Raw genomic sequence first — 21337 nt, forward strand, 5'->3', positions numbered from 1 at the left:
ATGTGAACTGCAGTCCTTTAGTTCAGCAGTGGTTTGGTTCACCTGTCTTTTTGTTGGTATCATGGCTTTTTACCTAGTTTTACCCATGTCCCAAGCTTGAAATATTAGTCTAACTTTTCATAGCTGTGATATATTGAAGCTACAGCGAAAATTCATTAGAGATTTTGTGCTTTGTGCCCCAAGAATCCTTTTTGTCTGCTAAAACTGTGCAGATAAAATCACTTTTGCAAGTTTTCTAACTCAGGATGCTCTGTCGCTCAAAATGGTGCATATGGGTAGGGTTATTGTTCAAGCACTCTATGTAGTATGTCACTCCGTATACCTAGCCGTGGAAGCACACTCTTATCATTCTGCTTGTGCAATCATGTCATAAAACCGAAACACAGATAAGGGATAGTGAGGGGGCTGCCACATGTACAATCACCTTGCTTTGGCACAGGTGCCAATGACAACATCGTCCCTCTGACTTGATTGCAGAGAAGCAGGATGAAGTTCTGGAACCAGCTGTACCTACTACTATGGAAAAACTTTGTAATACATCGGCGGCAGAAGGTACGAGCTTGACCAAAAGCATGAATCTTCTTACTTGATGTTGTTTTGTTTCTTTTGAAGCACAATCAGCGAACAATCATTGTCTGTTGACTGCTGGACCATGCTCGATTTCTTCATTTGCAGGTGCGTGTCTGCATAGAAATAGTCTGGCCGCTCATCCTTTTCTTCATTCTTATGTGGGTGCGAACACGGGGACTGCGACTTTTCATTCATGAGTGTGAGTAATGGGCCATCTGTATCTTTGTTTCCGGACCATGCTCGGCATGCCGTGCACATTTTGTTGTCCTGACTTGTTATTATTTTGTGCTATTTACAGTGTGTTGTGACTTTTTATTTTCTTAACAACTTACCCTCTTCCTGTCTGGCCTTTTGGTCTGGCATAGTTATCACTTCCACATGAGGTAACTTTTTTGATGTTAAACATTTCATAACATTTCTAGTGAGGGAGTTTAAAGGAGCAGACTGTTGTGTGCATAGGCCTACCTAGTTTTCATGCCACAGTAAACATGCTATGAAAAGTTTTATCTCCATCGAGCTGGTTGTAAGGCCACCTTTTATTGCATAGACTAAGTGACCATCCATGAGGTTGTTTGTGCAGGAAATACCCCCGGGACATTAGCAAGTTAATGGCCACATACAATGCATTTTTGCGGCATAAAGGTCAGGCACACCGACTAGTCGTTATGCCTAAGGGGCACTCGCGTCATGTGCACGCTTGCCCGGACTCAAGAAAGTGTTGTGAGGCCAAGTGAGGTGAAACAAAGTGAGCCGCTTTCTTTTGTTCTAGTCGAGGAAGAGGAAAGTGGGCTGAGGAGAAGCCCAAGTGTTTTCCTCATACTTTCACCTTGAACTAAGGGGTATACTGTATACTACTAGCATGTAAAATTGTTGTTAGATTTCGGTAGGCTGATGATAGTTGTAAGAAAGTGTGCTTGTGGTTTAGTTTAGAAATGTATAACTCCCTGGATCAGTCAGCGGTGTTCTGGCAGTGTAATGATGGGCAGACAAGAGCATAGTGAATGCCTGGCTCATGGGTAATACCACTGAATTTATGTTCAGGCTTGCATAACGAGAATAAACTTAATGTTGTCACATCAGAAATGTTGTTTACCCATACATAGACTATATAAGATTTTCTTTTTGTAATCCTTTTATTTTTTTTACTTCTGTACTTTGTTCTCAATGTTTACGTCCTCTGTCTCTAGCATCTTTCAGTATTGTTCATATATATAGCACTCTTTTTGATCAATGTACGTATTGTTTTTTTTTCACTGTCCCACCCCCTCTGTAATGCGAAAGCCCTGAGGGTAAAATAAATGAAATGAAATGAACAAGACTGCGTGCACAAGCTGAACGCTATTTCATTTAGGTTATGAAAAACTTATGTATGTTTGCCTGCTCGTCTTTCGGGGCATGATAAAAATAATTGTAATCTCTGAGAGTAAATATTGTTGGCATGTAATATGTGCTGAGACGAGAAAGTAGCATTGGAGTATGAAGAATCCACATGAAATGCATTTGTTGCTGATAATGTGGAAATTAACACTGGTGACATAACTTATTTTGCGTGAAGTTTTGTTCACAACAGCTGCGAATACAAACAAAAAATGTAAACAGTGTTGAAATTTGTGTATTATAGTAGTATATGTGTCCACTTTCATGTTCTCGGGTGTCAATGGTCAAATATGAATGCGTTGTGAGCCTCTTGATATTTATGGTCAGGTACAGTCACATGAAACCAATAAAATCCGATTGCTAGCATTTCGTAGCAAATGGATTAACTAAATCTGCTGGCTAAATATATGCAAACAATTGCTTTCTCTTCTCTAAAGGCTTCAAAATGTAACACAGTAAAACAGATCATCATGAAAATTGTCTTCTTTCTTCAGTGTTCACATACAGTGGAGTTAGAAAGAGGAGGATAGGATTGAAATCAGTAATTGATTAGAGAAATTAAAGAAATTTTTGACCTCCAGGGGCTCACTGTGCATAACCTCCATTGTTCTGAACTCTGCCTATCTTTCAAATTCCTCAGAAGTGTTTAAAATAAAACTGAACAGCTTGACACGCCGAATGTGTGGAGGCGCTCGTTTACTAAAATTTCCATGCGTGTTAAATAACTGAAGGGTCTGTGTGTACTGTTTCTGCATCTCATAGAGGAGATGTTGCTTCAGCAAGTGGCTGGCTTTCTCTTTCCCCTGTGTTAAAGGCCATTTCGATGCCAAGGCCATGCCCTCGGCTGGCTTGCTGCCATTCGTCCAGTCCACGGTGTGCACCCTCAACAACACGTGCCACAGGGAGCCAGCAACACAGAGCAGTGCCGAGCAGCAGTACAACACATCCCTGTGAGTGAACGGTGACTTAGTTTCGTAACTGAATACCTGAATTATTTGATCTAATTGATTTTCAAGCTTGATAAGGATTCCCTGAACAATTCCAAGTGCAATGGTATGCTACTCACCACACAGTGCGTCTGTTTTCTGCATTTTCTCAATATAGTTTTTTTCTTACTGAGGAGGCGATAAAGTACAGGGTTTTTGTCTCAGTTAGTTCATTGTAAAAAAAAAAAAGTGTCCTTCTATGACATCATCATCGTCATCAGAATGACTACGCCCACTGCAGGGCAAAAAAAGCCTCTCCTATGTCTCTCCAATTAACCCTGTCCTTCGCCAGTTGTGGCCACCGTATTCCCGCAAATTTCTTAATCTCATCCACCCATCTAACGTTCTGCTGCCCCCTGCTATGCTTGCAGTCTCTTGGAATCCACTCCGTTACCCTTAAGGACCAGCGGTTATCTTGCCTTCGCATTACATACCCTGCACAAGCCAACTTCTTCCTCTTGATTTCAACTAGGATGTCATTAACCCGCGTTTGTTCTCTCACTCACTCCGCCCGCTTCCGTTCTCTTAACGTTACACCTATCATTTTTCTTTCCATAGCTCGCTGCGTTGTTCTTAACTTAAGCTAAGGACAACGCAGCTATGACAGGTATACCCAAATGGCTAGTTGTAAACACCACTGTGATGTTCCAGAAAGGAACACAAGGGTTTTCAGCTAGGACACATCTGATTTTTTCATCTCCTGTCTTCTTTTATTCATCCCTGTGCTAATGAAATGTTTTTACTTTTTAGGCTCATTCAGCTGGTTAGTGATGTGAATCACATAGTGAATGAACACCTAACGAATGAAGACACAGTGAACAGCATCAAACGGTTATCTCGGGACTTGGAGACCCTCTCCTCGTTTGTAAAAAAGTTAACAGATGCTCAGTTCCCACTCTCTGGTAAGTAGTCCAAAAGTACGGTCATTTCTTTAAGAGTACCACAGTATTCTTATTGTTCAATTTCAAGTGGGTCTGAATGTTAAACGGATACTTAGGATAACTCCATTTAGTTTTCAGTCTTAGTGAAAGTCGACTTTAAACACTCTTCCTGGCTATGTTCGTAACTTTTTGGCAGCAAAAACACCCATTTATTGCTGAAAAATTTGGGTTTAAAAATTTTCCCGTGGCTTAGCTCAAACTCATGATGCTTACGCCAAAAAAAATTCAGTGATCACTGTTTTGAAAGGCATAGCAGTGTAGCCTAACCTCTGGGTTTACGGTTTATAGGCTATGAAAGATGCTGTAGTGAAGGGCTTCAGAAATTTTGACCACCTGGGGTTCTGTAACGTGCAGTGACATCGCACAATAGTACTACATAGGCCTCTAGAATTCGCCTCCATCGAAATTCGACTACCGCGGCTGGGATCAAACCTGCTTCTTTTGGGTCAGTAGCCAAGTGCCATAACCACTGAGCAACCTCTGGGATTTTTGCCCCCAAAAAAACACTTAGATGCGCTGCAGTTTACTAGCCAAATTGATGATGAGCAGTGATGGGGACACCTCTATATTATTTTATGGCCTTTTCTATCTTATAAAAGCTCATTTTCAACAGTAGTGACATCTTTTTCTTTAAAATGTAGTAATCTATTGATACAGTTGAACTTCAAATCTTCCTCAGTTTTCCTTTAAAGCAATAGCATAAATTTTGATATGGTTATGTCAGCCATGTCTGTTCAGGTGCTTGTCTGAAAGTGTACAGTAAGCACTTGTTTAATGAGGCCATCAGTATCGTAAGGAGCCTTTGTCATAGGAAGCACTTCGACACCAGCAGAATGACACCAAAGCGGCTGTAGGGTGTTATTTGGCAAATGCACTCTACCAACGTGTAAATGCTTAAAACTTGTGCTTAATGATATAATAGCTCCTAGTGAGCAATCTCTGGGCAAAGTGGAGGCCCTGGACAGGCGTGATATTTGAAGGAAAAGGTGTTCGTTGCTGACGTTATGAAAGCATTTTAATTAGGTGCACATACAGTACCTTTTTCAGAACTTTAGCTCTGTGCGTAAGGCTGGGCTTATGCAGTGATAGTAACAAACTTCAGATAGAGCTCTTCAAAGCTTTGAAAAAAGTTTGAATTAAGTACTTTTACAATACAGATATGCAAGGACACAGAATAGCACGTGCATGTGTGCGTGCTTTAATGTTTGTGTGGGTGGTGTTTCTGACTATAGCTTCTATTTGTTTTCCGATTTCATTTCATTGCTTGTTTCTATGATTATATATCACTGCAACTGAGTGAAGTTGTGACTATAGTTCCGCATAAAACTTGTCCGTTATCACTAGCAGATTGCTCAACATCTTTTTTTTCTTCTTTTTTTCAGGAAGGGTTGACGTAGAAGATGTCTTGAAGAATGATGAGAACACGAGAAATGGCTTTGAAAACCTGAACATTTCCAACAAGGATTTCTACCCTGCCTTCTTCAAATCTAGCGTCAGCGTGCGGGCTCTGCAAAAGGTGACACTTCCTGGCCATGTTTTGCACCGATGCCTCAGTCTGTCACCTTGCAAGTTTGAGCATTGTACAGCGAGGGATTGCAGCACTTTTTTTTTCACATATAATCTTGATGTTCCTTGTTTCTACAGTTCATTTTCTCATTGCACCTCTGAGTGCAAGTGACAGACTCTGTACAGGCACTGGCGGAGTCTCTCCACTACATTTCAAATCTCGAAAGCGCAAACAGCTGTGCTTGCTCAGATGCATTAATGATAAAGCATAATCAAAGAGTCATTTTTTTTTTGCCAGATTTTTGACAGGGGCAAGGATGACATTCGAAGCTACTTCTGCAAGCCCGGTGCACCCCAGTTGCTCTCCGTTGCCAGCCCGTCGGGAGAAGGCGACAAGCAGCACCATGTACAGCGAGACCTCTGCAAGCTTTCCCCATCAGACGGCCGTGCCTTCACCATTCAGGTCCTGAGAAGTCTCAACTGGACTGCTGTGCTGCACAGGGTGGGTTCATAAGTTGCCACATTAGTTACCTGCAGAAAGGCTGGTCTGTACCCAATCGGCAGCAAAACTCCCACGGACGTCCTGCGGACGTTCAGGACATCCAAGGGACATCCAAGAGACTTCTAGCGCTTATTGGGTACAGGCTCATGCTCACTGAAATTAATCCAGAGTATCCATGTTGTCAGGTGCTACAGTACTGATAGGTCATCATAGATCTTGTTCTTTTAGTTGTTTTTTGTTCTTGCAGGTGTTTTAGTGTCTTTGAAATGAAATCATGCAGAACTAGCTCATCCAAAGTAATCCTGAATTATTTGTGACTGTAGTGTGTGTATGTCGTGTACAATTTTCTTCTTAAGTTCAGGGTGCAATGTTTGTAATGTTAGTCATTGTGAAACTCTTTGAACTTGCATTTTAGGGGTGACATGTACAATTGCTTCCTCACAGATACAGGGCTGCATACCTCGATGCATTTTTAATCATCATGGTGTCCACGTTTTTGATTTAACCTTAGGTAGAATCTAGTTTTGCAGGTTTCTCAATTCAACAGATAGGTTGAGTTTCCCAGCCAGACACTTCATGTCTAGAAAATTGTTAATCTGGCAGAACAGTTAGCTTCTTTACTAGATTTCATTATGCATTTATGTTGAGATTTAATTGTAGTTCAGCCTTCATTTCTCATCGTAGGCCTGCAGGTTGATAATCGTAGGTGGATAATCGTAGGTGGATAATCGGTGGATAATCGTAGAACTAGTGTCTCTGTATGTCCTTCGTTGATAAGGCTGTGTTCTCACTGACTTACTGTGTGGCATCAAGCCAACGTTTCTAGATAAAGACAGTTGGAAAACTCTCTCCGGGTATGCGGCCCCTTTCTGCATCTCAAAGAGATGCGAGCGCCATCTCTTGGGTGGTGGGAGTACCGCGTTTGTTTTCCATGGCCTCCGTGACCAGCTCAAGCATCGGTACTTTAACACCGCGCTTGATCTCAGAGGCCACTATTTCTCTTCACCGCCGCTGCGCCCATTGACTGCGATTGGTCACTGTTTGCTGCGCGAATGATTAACGTTAGTTCGCGCCTCGCATCGTCTGCGCCGGGGGCGGCTGCTTCTAGCCGCGCTCATCTACAAATTGCGAAGTCCGCGTTCGCTCCACGTCGGGGTACGTGAGGGCAGGATGCTCGAGGTTGAGCTTTTGGCTGTAAATATCGGAAAAAACTGGAAGCCCTTCTTTCCGTGGTTTAGAGAAACATGACGTATCGCTTGCCTCTTCGTAGTTTATGTTGATAATATTCCTCTGGCGGGTAATATTCCTTAAATACGTTGTTTTTTTTTAACGAACGTGAGCCATCTCCTTCCGACGCTCCTCAAGCTGGCAGTAGCAGACGACGCGCTCATCCTAAAGCGACCGCAGCGCCACCGCCTAGACGGGGATCGCGTGGGGCCGCTCTGCTCCCTGGCTCGCCGGCGCAGTTTCCCAACTGTCTTTATCTAAAAACGTTGCATCAAGCTGAAGAGTGCAGTCTGAAATCTCACATTGCTGTTTCCTCATCATCAGGTGTCATCTGTTATGAAAGAGAGCGGGCACAACTTCAGCACTGCTGACTGGGTGGCAGCTTTTCAGGCTGCTCAGGATGCTCGTAATGAGGTACGCTCTATCTGTGCTGCGTGTTCTCCACAAAAACTGTCTTTCCCCAACAGCTTAAGTTACATCCTAGCCTGTCGCCTCTCCTTTACTGTGACCACATATGGTAGTGTGCATGACCAATCGTCATATAAAAAAAAACACTGTTCATAATGGTTACTTTCCCTGGGGTGAATCTTTTGAACTAATGTGTGGTTCACAAGGTGGTTATATTGCAATTTCAGCATACATCCAATAGGGGATATTCAAAATTCCGCAAGTGCGCTTTCCCGCATAACAATGTTGCCCCCAACAAGATGGCGGACCATGCGTTTCCAGCTGAAACAAAGCAAGAAAGACTGGTTTTTTGTTTGATTCTTCCAAAATACGTTTCTTACATTCTATCCACACCTTAAGCGCCTGTTCTGAAGCCCATGTAGTTCCTTTATAGCGAAGTCGGCCATCTTGTTAGGGGCAACATTGTTATGCGGGAAAGCGCACTTGCAAAATTTTGAATATCCCCTATTCAGATGTCAGATGTACCTTTGTAGTACAGGGACCTGCGCTTCACTAATGCTTCAAGGTGCTATGAATTTTGAGTTGGTAAAGAATTCAGAAAAAGAAAACCTTCAGATTTTAACACACTGTGTGGAAAAGAAAAAATTTCAGCCCTGAAACAGCAGATTTTGAGTGAAAAGTTTCTATAAGATTTGATAGTTGGACAAAATTGGTAACAGCTAATTTTGTCTAAATATACCGGGTGTTTCAGTGAACAGTTTCAAAAATTCCTAATATATGGAGAGCTCGAAATAGAGAGGAAATCATTCTAGGAACAAGCTGTCAGCTGCAGCAGGTGTGAATTACGAGTATACAGCTAATTGATTATATTTTTAACACGTTCTGGTTCTTGTGAGAGTAGAGAGTTTGAAGCCATTGATAAGAGGATGGCAGATCAGTTTTTGAAACTAAGAAAAAGTAATTGGCTGAAGCTCTGTGTAAGCCTGCTAATCTGGCACTTTTTCCCCTGGAAGACTTAAACAGTGCACGAGGCACGCAGAAAGGTCGCTGCAAATGCATGATGTGCTGCAGTGACAGCATCGCTCATTGTTGACTGGGTTAATAAGTTTTTTAAATTTGATTTTTTTTTTCAGAGCTCTAGAGTCTGCAGTGTGGCAGCCTCACAGTTCAGCAGCCAAATCTTTGGCATGCAACTTTTTGACACAGTTGACTTGAGAGAGTGAAAAGCGAATGCAGCACAGTCATAAAATCCACACCTTCCATGTTGAAGCGTGATGTTGTCGTTCAGACGTCATTACTGGTCAAGTTGTAGAAAGCATAGCATGTGCAAAGATGTTTGTGTGGTACTGTATCAGTATTATGACACAGGTGTTAATAAATACCATGTGGGTTTAATCAGGAGTTGTGCACATATTTCACAATAGGGGATATTCAAAATTCCGCAAGTGCGCTTTCCCACATAACTATGTTGCCCCAAACAAGATGGCTGACTTCGCTATAAAGGAACTACGTGGGCTACAGGACAGGCGCTAAAGGTGTGGATAGAATGTAAGAAACGTATTTTGGAAGAATCAAACAAAAAACCAGTCTTTCTTGCTTTGTTTCAGCTGGAAACGCATGGTCAGCCATCTTGTTTTGGGCAACATTGTTATGCGGGAAAGCGCACTTGCGGAATTTTGAATATCCCCTATTTGCACAGCTGTACAGATAAGGGTTGCATCTTTACTGCCTCAGGTGTGGGCACTCACCAGCTTTCAACAGCTGCTCAAGAGCTTCAGCGAGCGAATCGAGCAGCTTTCGGCGCTGTTCACCTGGGGGCGCTCGTCACCAGATGGCACACTGGTCAGGATGGTCCAGGTGTCGCTTTGTGGACGCAACACGTCCTCTCTCCTGGACACGGAGCACGGCCCCGCCCAACGCTTTGAGGAGTTCAGGGAGCAGGTCAACAGGAACCTGCAGGAGCAGAATGATGATGCCTTGCTTTCGGAGTATGTCTACGACAACACCACTAGTGAGTTTTTGCTCTCACTGTAAATTTGGCTGTCAAGAGCTCGTATATTTTGACAAGCAAAGGAAGCTCGCATGGTTTCTAGATTATTTTTTTCTGTGCTGATATCTGGTGCACTGTGGACAGAAGGTTATGGCAAAGCATTCTTAAAATCGAATTTTTTTTTTGGTGCTGCCCCCTGGTGCACTGTAGGCAAACCATTATTGCAGGGCATTCACAGAACTGACTTTTTCTGCATTGCCTCTGGTGCACTGTAGAAGAAAAATTATTGCATTTCATTCATAGAACCAGCACAGAAATTTAGGGTGCTTCTTACAGAGAGGGTTGGTATGCTGATGCTGACTACATAAACTCCTTAGCTCTAGATTTTCAGCTCCCCATTGACCACTTGGTTCTGTTGCTGAGATGTTTATTTATTCTGTTAAGGGATGGGCATTCATGTCGCACTATTACAGAAGTGGAGATTTTTTTCATTCGTGATTGAAATATGACTTAGCTCGCTGCTGGTCATTGGTCTTCTGCATCGGTAGTTTGCCTTTAACTTGATTGGCTGTTGTGTGTGTTGGGGGATGTTTCTATCACTGGCTCTTTGGGTTGTTTTCCTTCTCTTACTTTGGTTTCGTTTTAATTTCAACTGAAACCAGCTGCTCTGTCTGTTTCTCATTTACAGGCCCACGCTGCAATGCAGTTTTCAAGAGTTTCGAACACAATCAGCTGATGCGGTTCCTCTGGAGGCAATTGAAGCCTTACGTTCGTGGCAAGATTCTCTTTGCCCCAAACAATGCAGCAACACAGAGGATCATTCGCAAGGTCAGAGAATGTTTGATTTCATGCTATGTCGTTTAGGCATTAATGGATGCGTGTACTGTTTTGCAACACTGCTTTTAAAGGTGCACTGAAGAGGAATCTGAACTTGTCTTTTTGCTGCGGGAACTCGATCTTCACGTTCCGAGCTTTCTTAGAAACTGCGATTTACTGCCCTGTGTGGCCGATTTCCCCAATTAAATCGAATTAACGTCCGGCTCCCGCCATTTTTTTTTTTTAATTCTGCCTCGTACGGTGGGCGGAGTCGACCAACGCGTGGAGCGCCTTTCACCCAGTCCCGTGGCGGCTTGCCGCTCTGCCATCGGCGGAGTAATACGTAGTAGTCCGTAGTAGCAAATAGTCCGCGCGTATTTTTATTTCTTCACGCTTCTTTTGCGGCTATATTATCTGCGAATGAAACTATTTATTCATGGAAACCTAAAAAACAAAATAAAGCAAAAGCAAAGCCTCCACGGGACTGGGTGAAAGGCGCTCCACGCGTTGGTCGACTCCGCCCACCATACGAGGCAGAATTAAAAAAAAAAGGCGGGAGCCGGACGTTAATTCGTTTTAATTGGGGAAATCGGCCACACAAGGCAATAAGTCACTGTTTCTAAGAATGCTAGGAACGTGTCGATCGAGTTCCCGCGGCAAAAAGACATGTTCAGAATCCTCTTCAGTGCACCTTTAAGGTTAGGTGAGGCTTTATTTTGCCCTTTTTGAGGTGTAAAAGTCCAAGCACAGTAAGCAGATTTGGTAGACATGTCGTGATCTTGGTCATCATCGTGTGGCTTCGCAGCTGAACGAAACATTTGAGCCTCTGAACAGGCTGAAGAATTTGGCTCAGCGCTGGACTGTGCACATCGCACCGAAAGTGGCACATTGGATTAGCAACAACTCTGCTAAGCTGGAGCAAGTTAGGGTGAGTGATGTTTTGATTGTTAGGTTTTCGTGCCAAGGGCCCTATAACTTCTAGCACACAAGATGTGGGAAAAGTTCACTTAAACTTTTCTTGTTGCTGAGAACTTTGAGTGGATGGGCAGAATTATTGCTTATTGCAATAGGCAAACTTTCAGAAAAGAAAGAGCGGCTATTTTACAAGCGAGTGGATTTGCTGTACAGAAGTGATTGCGACGATTTCTAAGAAGCACGTCAGTTGTGTACACGGCATGTGTAACTTGTAAATGAAAGCAATCGATTCTCAGTCATTCAGACTTGTAAAGTAAAATGTCTTTGAATTGTGGAGAGGTTGAATTAAGAGTAACCTTTTTAACATGTTTTGTTTTGGTGGCACCAAAGCACAGGTTCTAATAAACTGGATGTTCAGATTAAGCAAGTTCAAACTGAAGAGATTTCATTACACTTAGTTCTTCAATATCCCATGAGCGTTTGCTTTTTTTCTTGTACTTGAATGAGCTTTTCTTGCTGTTTGATTGCTAGCCAGTACAGATACAGTCAAGCCCACTTATAACAATATTTAAGTGCCATGGAAATACCATTGTTATAACCAATAATTGCTATAACAGGGTTGTGCCGAAAAAAATAAAAGATGACAAACTTCAGAGCATTTATTGACAGTAAATACCTAGAGGGGTTTGATTGTTCTAATGCCTGTAAAAGCTCGCTAATTCGAACTTCAGGAAACCGGAACAATGTTCACCGATGACCAAAGCACCGCCATCACTGCGCCACCGGGAGCTTCGCGCACCTCCACGTCACAGGAATCAAGCCGGCTTTCCGGAAGTGATTCTTTTGGGAAATTCAAGAAGCATGCAGAACTAAGGGTGTGGTGACAGCTGACAAGATAAAAAAACCGCGCTGGCTGCATGCACGCGCACTGCACCGACTGATTGGGGGTACGCACAATGCGCGTAGCCAATGCAGCAATGCAGCAGCTCTCCTGACGCGATGATGCCTGCTTCTTTTGCTTTTGTGGCGTTGCTGCACCAGCTTAGTCCATTGGTCAGCCTCACACATGCACGCTTTTGTGTTGTAAGCATGGTTTTGCTGGTGTGGTTGTAGCATTTCCTTCTTTCTTTTCTATAATGGTTGACTCTGAATTACCAGATTTAATTGTTATAACCAATAATGTGCCTTGATAGCATTGCTATAAGCAGTTTATTTTACCATAGAACACATGGCAAAGCTGATGATGCCATGACTGACCATTGTTATATCCGATATATTGTTGTAACCAGTATTGTTATAAGTGGACTTGACTGTACTCTAATCTGGATGTGTTGTGCCTGTTCTGCCTAGTCTTTCATTTCTTGAGCGCATCTATGTCTTTTGCACTTTTATCGCAGAGGCTTTCGACATCTGAGGGCCTTGAGGCATTCTTCATCGCTGGCGAGAAGGCTGGGGAGAACGTGGCACAAGTTCCAAATGCCACCCAGGTTCAAGGCGTGCTCGACTGGCTCCTGTCTGACTGGGATGGCCGCATCGAGAGGATGAACAGGGTGGCTCGGGAGGTGTACCACGTCTTCGAGGTTAGACACTCACTTTGATGTGTGTCTTGTTTTAGGTTGTCACATGATAATAATAAGTGAGATAATAAGGTGATAATATGCTGCACCTTAGGATTGAGGCCTGTCCTGCCTTACTTGATTCCTTAATATGCTGGTACTTAGTGCGGTAGATTTGAGGTAGCGGGTAGATTTCTTTTTTCCGCTAAGTGATTGGCTTTACAGTTGTAAGCGTATGTGGCCAGAACATCTAGGCATCACAACATATGCGTCAAGAGAGTACAGACTCATCCAGGAATTTTGGTATTAGTTTGTATCTGGCTATGCCATGCCAAGCTGTCAGTGAGGCGCACAGTTTTTCTTCTTTCGCTGTTTTCACCGTTTTTCTCAAAGTTTTTGGATTAATATGTAGCTGGTTAATATAGTTATGAAGTTAACGCTTTCCTAACTGCCATATTAGGGATACATTGGGAACATATTTTTTTATTCCACATATAGATCCCTGCTTTAGTGGTGCTGTGGTTTAGGCTTCTAAGGATGCAGGTTTCAGGGAGACCATCAACTTTCACATTTCATCGTTTTTCATCATTTCGCTTCGTCGTTTTCAGAGGCATTGGCATTGTCCTAAGGCCTTGACTTGAATTCGACGCACACGAGCTAGAAGTTATCTGAATAGAACAGGGAACTGCACAGTACAAAGAGGAAGAGCTTTTAACCATGCTGTTCAAAATCCCCCATCTCTCGTGCCCCTTCCTATTTTCGTCTTCAGTGTTTTGAAATGGACCGATTTGAGGGCTACCCTTCGGAGGAAGCATTGATGCCTCGTGGTCTGACGTTGATGCGGGAGAACAAGCTATGGGCAGCGCTGGTGTTTGCCGGCATGAAAAGCTCACGGGACACTGACGTGCTGCCGCCTTTCATACGCTACAAGATCCGCATGGACGCCCGCAAGGTGGACTCGACGAAAAAGATCGAGGACAGGTAAATCTGTGGTTTATAAATATGGTGCTCTGGATGTCAGTGTCTGTGAGCCAGATTTCTTTTATGCTGGCAGAAGAGCCTATGTAATGCGTTGTAGCCTTGCTCTGAGGTGTGGAGCCTTGCACTTGTGTAATTTCACAGTTTAACCTTAAAAAGCAATTTGAAATTTATTGAATTCAACTTATTGCATTTGTTCTTCCGGAATTCATTTCAGTTGAAGGTACCAGTTTGAATAGTCACTTTTTTTCTAGCCCGAGTCGCTTTGGGACGTTAAACCCCATGAATCAAACCAAACCAACCACTTTTTTATGCGAAGCATACTACTTTAGCTACCGCTTCAGCCCTTCACCGTGGTTGTGCGCCTCCAAATCACGTGATACATGACGTCACACCACGTGACACGATGACGTCACGACAGTGGAGAAATGGGGGCCCACCTCACGCCGTCGCTGTGGTTGTGCGCCTCCAAATTACGCGACACGATGATGCTTCGCATTCTCCAGGCTTAACCAAGTTAAGCCTCATCCATTTTTTCTGGTTGGAGCTAAAATACAGTGGAAAGCTATACAGTTGAAAGCTTTACAGTGCCTTTTGATATGCAAATACTGGGATTAAAATTTAGTGCTTTTTTTTTTCCAGTAACTTTAATGCACCCATATTTTATTTTCATTTTTTCAAGCTGGTGCTATAAACAGGTGGGTTAGAAGAAAAAGGTTTCAAAACTACAGCAGGTTGCAGGGCATATTATTAAATTGCATGGCAACTTAGTTTTTGCTGTCTTCATTGATTCATATTCTTGTGTTGTAAGGGCTAATCTACAGACATCATTCCGTGAGACCACCAGACTAGCTCGTGTTGGTCTGAATAGGTACCTTTTTTTTTCTTGCAGATTTTTTCGCCCTGGCCCACGCCGACGCCCAACCATTGACCTCAAGTACCTAACATTTGGCTTCGCGTACCTACAAGACCTCGTGGAGCACTCCATTATTGCACTGCAGACTGGCTGGGAAAGGACAACGGGAGTCTACTTACAGCAGTTCCCATACCCCTGTTACATCTTCGATCAGTGAGTTAGCTCATTCTTTTAGGGGTGTGCGAATATTCGAAATTTTCGAATATAATTCGAATAGTATATTTTTAGTATTCGTATTCGATTCAACATCAAAGTATTCGTGTTGTTTCGAATATTCGATCCGACGCGAATATTCGTACCGAGCCGAATATTCTATTGTGAGCACCGGCATTCATTTCGGTCCGCAAGTCCTATCAAAAGAGACGTAACAATATAGCGGCGCCCAGAGCAATGCGTAACGTTGGCCATGCAGTAGCTAACTACGGTGGTGAGCTTCTTTGTGGCTATGCCTGCGAAGCTGGTATAGTCAGAGCTCTGCACGAAATACCTCGTAATACGTGCAGTTCAGTGCCAAGTGAGAGGGCATTTTCTGTGGCTGGAGAAGTCGCTTCAGCTAGAAGGGAACTAACTACTTCTGCCTGACCTTGTGGAGCAGCCGGTTTTCCTTCACGACAACCTTTTATGTTCATCCCAGCAACGCGCTTTTGTACTTATGGCAAGCTAGCCTTAATCAATGCTGTGTACTAGCCATCTTCTCTGATATTTACACTCTTCTATGAATAATGTTCGACACATTGATACTTTTTGTGCAGCCACACACATCTTTTGTGTTCATTTCATCACTGATAGTTGAACTGTGATGTTCTTGGGTGCTCAAATAATGTTTTGTAGTGGTTAAATGCATCTGTTCTTGATTATTCTATATTCGATTCGATATTCGGAACCAAGTATTCGTATTCAATACGTATTCGAAAAATTTGATATTCGCACACCCCTACATTCTTTGTGATCTTAGAAACACATTTAATTTTCTTTAACAAATGTTGTGCCTCTCTAGTGGGTGCTTAGAGCCACAAATGTGCAGTTTGAGTATGTGCTTCTTGTGCCCAGTATATTTCTTGCTGCAATACGTAGCGCATTTTATTTCTCTCATTGCCATATGTTGCTCCACTCTACAGTTGAACAGCTCAAGACATGTAGCTTAGAAGTGTCTTCATCACAAAAAGATGCAGCATATAAATTTGCAGTGAGCAATACATGTCATCAGTGCAACCAACTTCAGAGTCGAGAATTCAGTTGTGTGCATACTTTTGCCTTTACGCCAACACTTACATCAGGAGTGTCACTAGTCACCTCATGTACATGGTCCAAAGTTTGCGGCTTCAACATATGGCATTCTGTATCAGCACTGGTGTCATGTGCATCTGTAGATAAGAAACTTGGGGTGTGTAAGCAGCCTCACTGGTCTAATAGCAGTGTGTCAAAAATGTCTGCAGTAAGCTGGAAACCATCACCTTCTTGTACAGAATTTCCGTGTTTAGAAGTTTGAGAAAGTATAGTAATGGTCTTTTGCTGCTCCGCTCTCATTTCACGTGGCTCGGAGTCATCTTGCTCTCTCGGTAACCGTTCTGAGTTGCCTTTCGTCTTGACATTGCTCTCACCGTGACCTACTCATCTGATCGCTTGTGTTCTGTACTCTGTCTGTTCCTCTTAATGCAGGTTCATAGTGACGATAGCTGAGTCCTTCCCCATGTTCATGGTGCTCTCGTGGGTGTACTCCTTCGCGATGCTCATCAAGAGCATTGTTCGGGAGAAAGAACTACGCCTCAAGGAAGTGATGCGTGTCATGGGCCTGGGCAGTGGTGTCCTCTGGCTCTCCTGGTTCATCAATGCCTTCGGTTTCATGCTCATCTCTTCGCTCCTCCTCACGTGCATCCTTAAGGTGCGTACGCAGTTCCCCTTCTTTGAAACTTTTCGGCCTACTATAAAGTTCTCATCGTAGTAGTTACAGTTGCTAGAATGTTCTCTCTTGAAATTTGAGTTTATCAGTGGATTCATCAGCTGGCTCACTTTAACTAATATAAAGACAGAGGTGCTCATGTATTGAGGTCTCTGTTTGACAGCCTGAAGATATGGAGGTGGATTCATAGCTATATACTGACTCAGAGCTGAGCCTTTCATTTCGTGGTTCAACGCCCATAGGTTCATGGGCTGTAAAGCACATACCCTGTAGATTCATACCTCATCTATTCAACGTTTATAAATTTACAGTCTGTGGACTGTTAGCACACAAATTCAAAGCCTCTGGACTCATAGCATGTGAATTCTTGGCCAGTCAATTCACGCCAGATTGACTGATAGCCTGCTGACCTCAAATGACCTCTGTCTATTTGTGGACTGTCGTGGCGGCTAGCGAAAAGGGTTCAGCTTAAGTTAAGGACAATGCAGTGAGCTATGGAAAGAAAAATGGTAGGTGTAATGTTAAAGACTGGAAGCGGGCAGAGTTGGTTGGGGACAAACGCGGGTTAATGACATCCTAGTCAAAATCAAGAGAAACGGATGGGCTTGGGCAGGGCATGTAATGCGATAGCAAGATAACCACTGGTCTTTAAGGGTATTGGGGTGGATTCCAAGAGAAGGCAAGCGTAGCAGGGGGCGGCAGAAAGTTAGTAGGGTGGATGAGATTAAGAAGTTTGCTGGGATACGGTGGCCGCAGGTGGCAAAGGACAGGGTTAGTTGGAGAGACATGGGAGAGGCCTTTGCCCTGCAGTGGGCGTAGTGATGATGATGATGGTGTTAGTGATGATGTAGTAGTATAGTAGTAGTATTAGTCAGTAAAGTGTGTTTCCCATGTGTTTGCAGGCTGCTTTTCCATTGTTCGTTAAAGACCGCATATCAATCAACCAATTGTCTTCACTGCCTCCACGTTGCGCAGTTTGGTCAAGTACTGGACCACTCAGACCCGGGGGTGATCTTTGTGTTCCTGGCCTGTTTCGGGGCATCCATTGTGTGCAAGGCCTTTCTCGTGGCCGCCCTTTTCTCTCGGGCCAACATTGCGGCTGCCGCCGGTGGGATTCTCTTCTTCACCTGCTACCTGCCTTACCCGTTCGTCAAGCTGTGGAAGGACCACCTCAACATCCACCACAAGAGTGCCCTTGTAAGTGTGCCCCCTTCTCTGCTCTTTTTTAACCGTAAAGTTTCTCGAAATTACCTTGAGCGAAAAGAGGGTCTGTGGTCTTAGTTTACTGTGGGAATGCTGGGAAGTGTGACTTTTGTAGTTGGCTTGCATACTGATTGGTCGAAAGCATAGATTCTGCTCTTAAAGTGCAACTTTTTTCTGGGGATAGCTCTCAAAAATGCTTTGATGGTCTTGATACCTGCTAAATATCTGATGTTGCTTGCTGTAAATTTGATAGTGAGGTGAAAAACATACTTCTGAAAGCATTTCGCATATTTACTCGCATAATGAATCAATTTTTTCTCTAAAATTTTTTTTTGTGAGACTTGAAATTTCATATCATTTCCTGCCTGCCCACCCGCCCACTGATTTGCTTGCCTGCCGGCCCTTGCATCTGTCCATCCATCAACAACACAGTGAAATCACATTGTCTCTGCTGCCAGGTTAATGAACACTTTATGTCAGTGCACTGCTGACCTTGTGTGTCACCAGCATCAGATGGAATATAAACAAAGCTTGACAGTGTGATTCCTATGGGCTTGAGCTAATTCTGCACGAACTGACTTCTGAACCAAAGCATTGGTGGAATACATCCTCTACAGATTAACCGGGAATTCGGTACATGTTACCTTTGCACAATTTCAACAAAGCATGAAATCTTTGTTCTTTTCATTTTTGTCATTTGCAGCATTGCTGAACTGCTGTCTTGTCAAAACATGAAGCGAGCGTGTTCCTTGATTAACTTAAGCACTGGTGAAGTAGCAACTGTTATCACTGATTCTCCTGTACGTACCCTTGCTCTGTTTTATTTAAACGAAACAGAATATTGTTCTGTTGACTTGTTGGTATATTTGCATTGTAGAAAAGCAGACCAGTATTCTTGTGCAGTGTAACAGTGCTGCTGTACCAATGCACACCGTTCAGTAAATAACATCCTAGCTGAGATTGAGAAGAGAAGTTTAGCATGTGTGGGGCATGTAATGCGAAGACAAGATAGCTGATGGTCCCTCAGTTTAACGAACTAGATTCCAAGAGAAGGCAAGCATAGCAGGGGACAGCAGAAAGTCAGGTGGGTGGATGAGATTAAGAAGTTTGCGGGTATTGGACGGCCACAACTGGCACAGGACAGGGTTAACTCAAGGGGGGAGGGGGGGAGGTCATTGGGAGAGGCCTATGTCCTGTAATGGACATAGGCTCATGATGATAGTGATGGTGGCTACTCAGCATCTCTGGGTCCTCTAAGCATTGCATCACACCCGTTCTTGTTGTGTTTTCCCAGAGCCTGGTGCCCAATGTGGCCTTTGGTCTGGGCTGCAGCTATTTTGCCCACTTCGAGGAAGAAGGTGTCGGGGTCCAGTGGCACAACCTACTCAAGGGGGGACTGCCTCCGGACACATTCTCCATAGCACACATCATGGGCCTGTTGCTGTTGGACGCCGTGCTCTACTTTGTGCTCGCCTGGTACATCGAGGCCGTCTTTCCTGGTGAGCAGGGTCTAGAGTTCTGGGAAAACCTTGGTGCATTTTGGTGCATTGTACAGCGCCAAGCGGTGCTCTGCTAGGAGAGGTATGCTCAGGACGAAAGCCACTGGGGAGGGTATACTCAGAGGGACCTGCCCTTGCCCCCCTTTGTTATAAACACATGCATGCTGCTGATGTGAAATAAGATTTTCTATAAACAGTTTTTGCACGTGTGTTTAAACAGATTCAAGGGGCTAGTAAAGGACAGCTTGCTTTTTGCTTGCAGCATTGTTACATTGCAGTATTGTTACATTTTTTTGCGTGCAGTATTTTTGCACAATTTGAAAATAATTTTGTGAACACTGAGTGGTGAAGTGCCGGATACGAGGGGGTACCCAAAAGAAACCGGACTAAATTTTTTGGTCAGCAAAGCTTCTGCGGTACCGCGTTTTGCCACTAGGAGCGGATAGAACGAACATTCCAGAGTCAGTAAGCCGATTGCCGTCGCTGAAGGAGGTCAGACTAGTTTAAGCAGAGTTTTAGAGTGATGACTGTTTTGTGTGAATGTCGTTTTTGCAATGGCTGATTTTCGTGAACAGCGTGCGCCGGTGAAATTCTGATTTTTGCTCGGAAAAAGTTGAATGGAAACTCTTGAAATATTAAGGAAGACGTACAAGGACGATGCTATGGGGACAACTCAAGTGTTTCTGAATCGAATCCTGAATCAAAGCAACAATCATGCCAATGGAAAACTTCAAATTCACCTCGCCTCAAGAAAGCTCGTCAGGTGAAACCAAACCTCAAAACAATGCTGATTTGTTTTTTCGACGTGAGAGGAGTTGTCCATTGAGAATTTGTACCGCAGGGTCAGACAGTTAGCCAGGCTTTCTACTCGGATGTTTTGAAAAGATTGGGCAACAGTGTGCGGTGGAAGCGGCCACATTTGTGGCGGTCGGGTGACTGGTTTTTCCATCATGGCAATGCCCCTGCTCACACAGCCCTGTCTCTACGACAATTTCGGACCAAAAATGGCATGACCCCTCTTCCTCAACCCTCATACTCTCCCGACCTTGCCCCGTGCTACTTTCTTTTTTTCCTAGAATGAAAAAATAGTTGAACGGAAAGCGTTTCGCTGATGTTGCTGAGGTGAAGAAAAAAACGACGGAGGCACTCTCAAGCATCACAAAAGATGAATTTAAACAATGTTTTGAAAAATGGAATGAAAGATTCGACAAGCGTATCATTGCAAGCGGGGAATACTTTGAAGGACATTGAAGGTCTGTGCATAAAATGTGAAAAAATAAGTTCAAACAAAAATAAGTCCGGTTTCTTTTGGGTACCCCCTCGTATATTGCAATGCATGCATGCATGTGTAAATGCTTGCATGTGTGTGTCTGTGTACATATACATGGAGCGAAAATCACAGGAGCCCCACCCCATAAGTACAGGGAAACATTAAGCCTCCCCAGAGAGGTCTGAACGAGATACCCTAAGCACTGACCTGCTGAAATTTTAATTGTGGGTGGTACAGTGTGAAACAGACAAAGGACAAAGGGCGTTCGTCCATGTTGTATTTTTACCTTTGTCCTCCGTCTGTTTCACGCTGTGCCACTGACAATGAACTATTACCAATTTGCACAGCTACCCATCCTTCTTTTTTGACATTTAATGTGTATGCTAAGATTTATGTACAAATGGCATAGGGAAATATACAGTCAAGCCCACTTATAACAATACTGGTTATAACAATATATCGGATATAACAATGGTCGGTCATGGCACCATCAGCTTTGCCATGTGTTCTATGGTAAAATAAACTGCTTATAGCAATGCTGTCAAGGCACATTATTGGTTACAACAATTAAATCTGGTAATTGAGTGTCAACCATTACAGAAAAAGAAAAGAAATGCTACAACCACACCAGCAAAGCTATGCTTACAACACAAAAGCGCGCGCGTGTGGGGCCGACCAACGGACTGAGCCGGCGCAGCAACGCCACGAAAGCAAAAGAACCCGTGAATGCGTTCCCCTGAGCAAAAGGCCCATGCAGAGAAGAAAGTAGTGAGCATG

General features: G+C 43.6%; 1 protein-coding gene across 1 annotated transcript in view; it reads left to right on the forward strand.

Moving 5' to 3' along the window:
* Positions 1 to 390: 390 nt before the first annotated feature.
* The window catches only part of LOC149365620 (phospholipid-transporting ATPase ABCA1-like), a 58212-nt gene continuing 37265 nt past the window's right edge, over positions 391 to 21337 (forward strand). Inside the window, exons 1-16 of the mRNA XM_089544667.1 lie at positions 391 to 552; positions 676 to 769; positions 2762 to 2897; positions 3684 to 3835; positions 5257 to 5390; positions 5679 to 5882; positions 7434 to 7523; positions 9252 to 9528; positions 10196 to 10335; positions 11129 to 11251; positions 12636 to 12818; positions 13564 to 13775; positions 14665 to 14841; positions 16348 to 16570; positions 17564 to 17785; positions 19086 to 19290. Of these exons, the coding sequence (XP_089400793.1) occupies positions 487 to 552; positions 676 to 769; positions 2762 to 2897; positions 3684 to 3835; positions 5257 to 5390; positions 5679 to 5882; positions 7434 to 7523; positions 9252 to 9528; positions 10196 to 10335; positions 11129 to 11251; positions 12636 to 12818; positions 13564 to 13775; positions 14665 to 14841; positions 16348 to 16570; positions 17564 to 17785; positions 19086 to 19290 (2638 nt within the window). The 5' untranslated portion in view covers positions 391 to 486. The remainder of the gene's footprint in view (positions 553 to 675; positions 770 to 2761; positions 2898 to 3683; positions 3836 to 5256; positions 5391 to 5678; positions 5883 to 7433; positions 7524 to 9251; positions 9529 to 10195; positions 10336 to 11128; positions 11252 to 12635; positions 12819 to 13563; positions 13776 to 14664; positions 14842 to 16347; positions 16571 to 17563; positions 17786 to 19085; positions 19291 to 21337) is intronic.

This window comes from Amblyomma mixtum, chromosome 1 (assembly GCF_055824585.1).
Source record: "Amblyomma mixtum isolate Tamu chromosome 1, ASM5582458v1, whole genome shotgun sequence".
In the NCBI taxonomy this organism is placed as follows: domain Eukaryota; kingdom Metazoa; phylum Arthropoda; class Arachnida; order Ixodida; family Ixodidae; genus Amblyomma; species Amblyomma mixtum.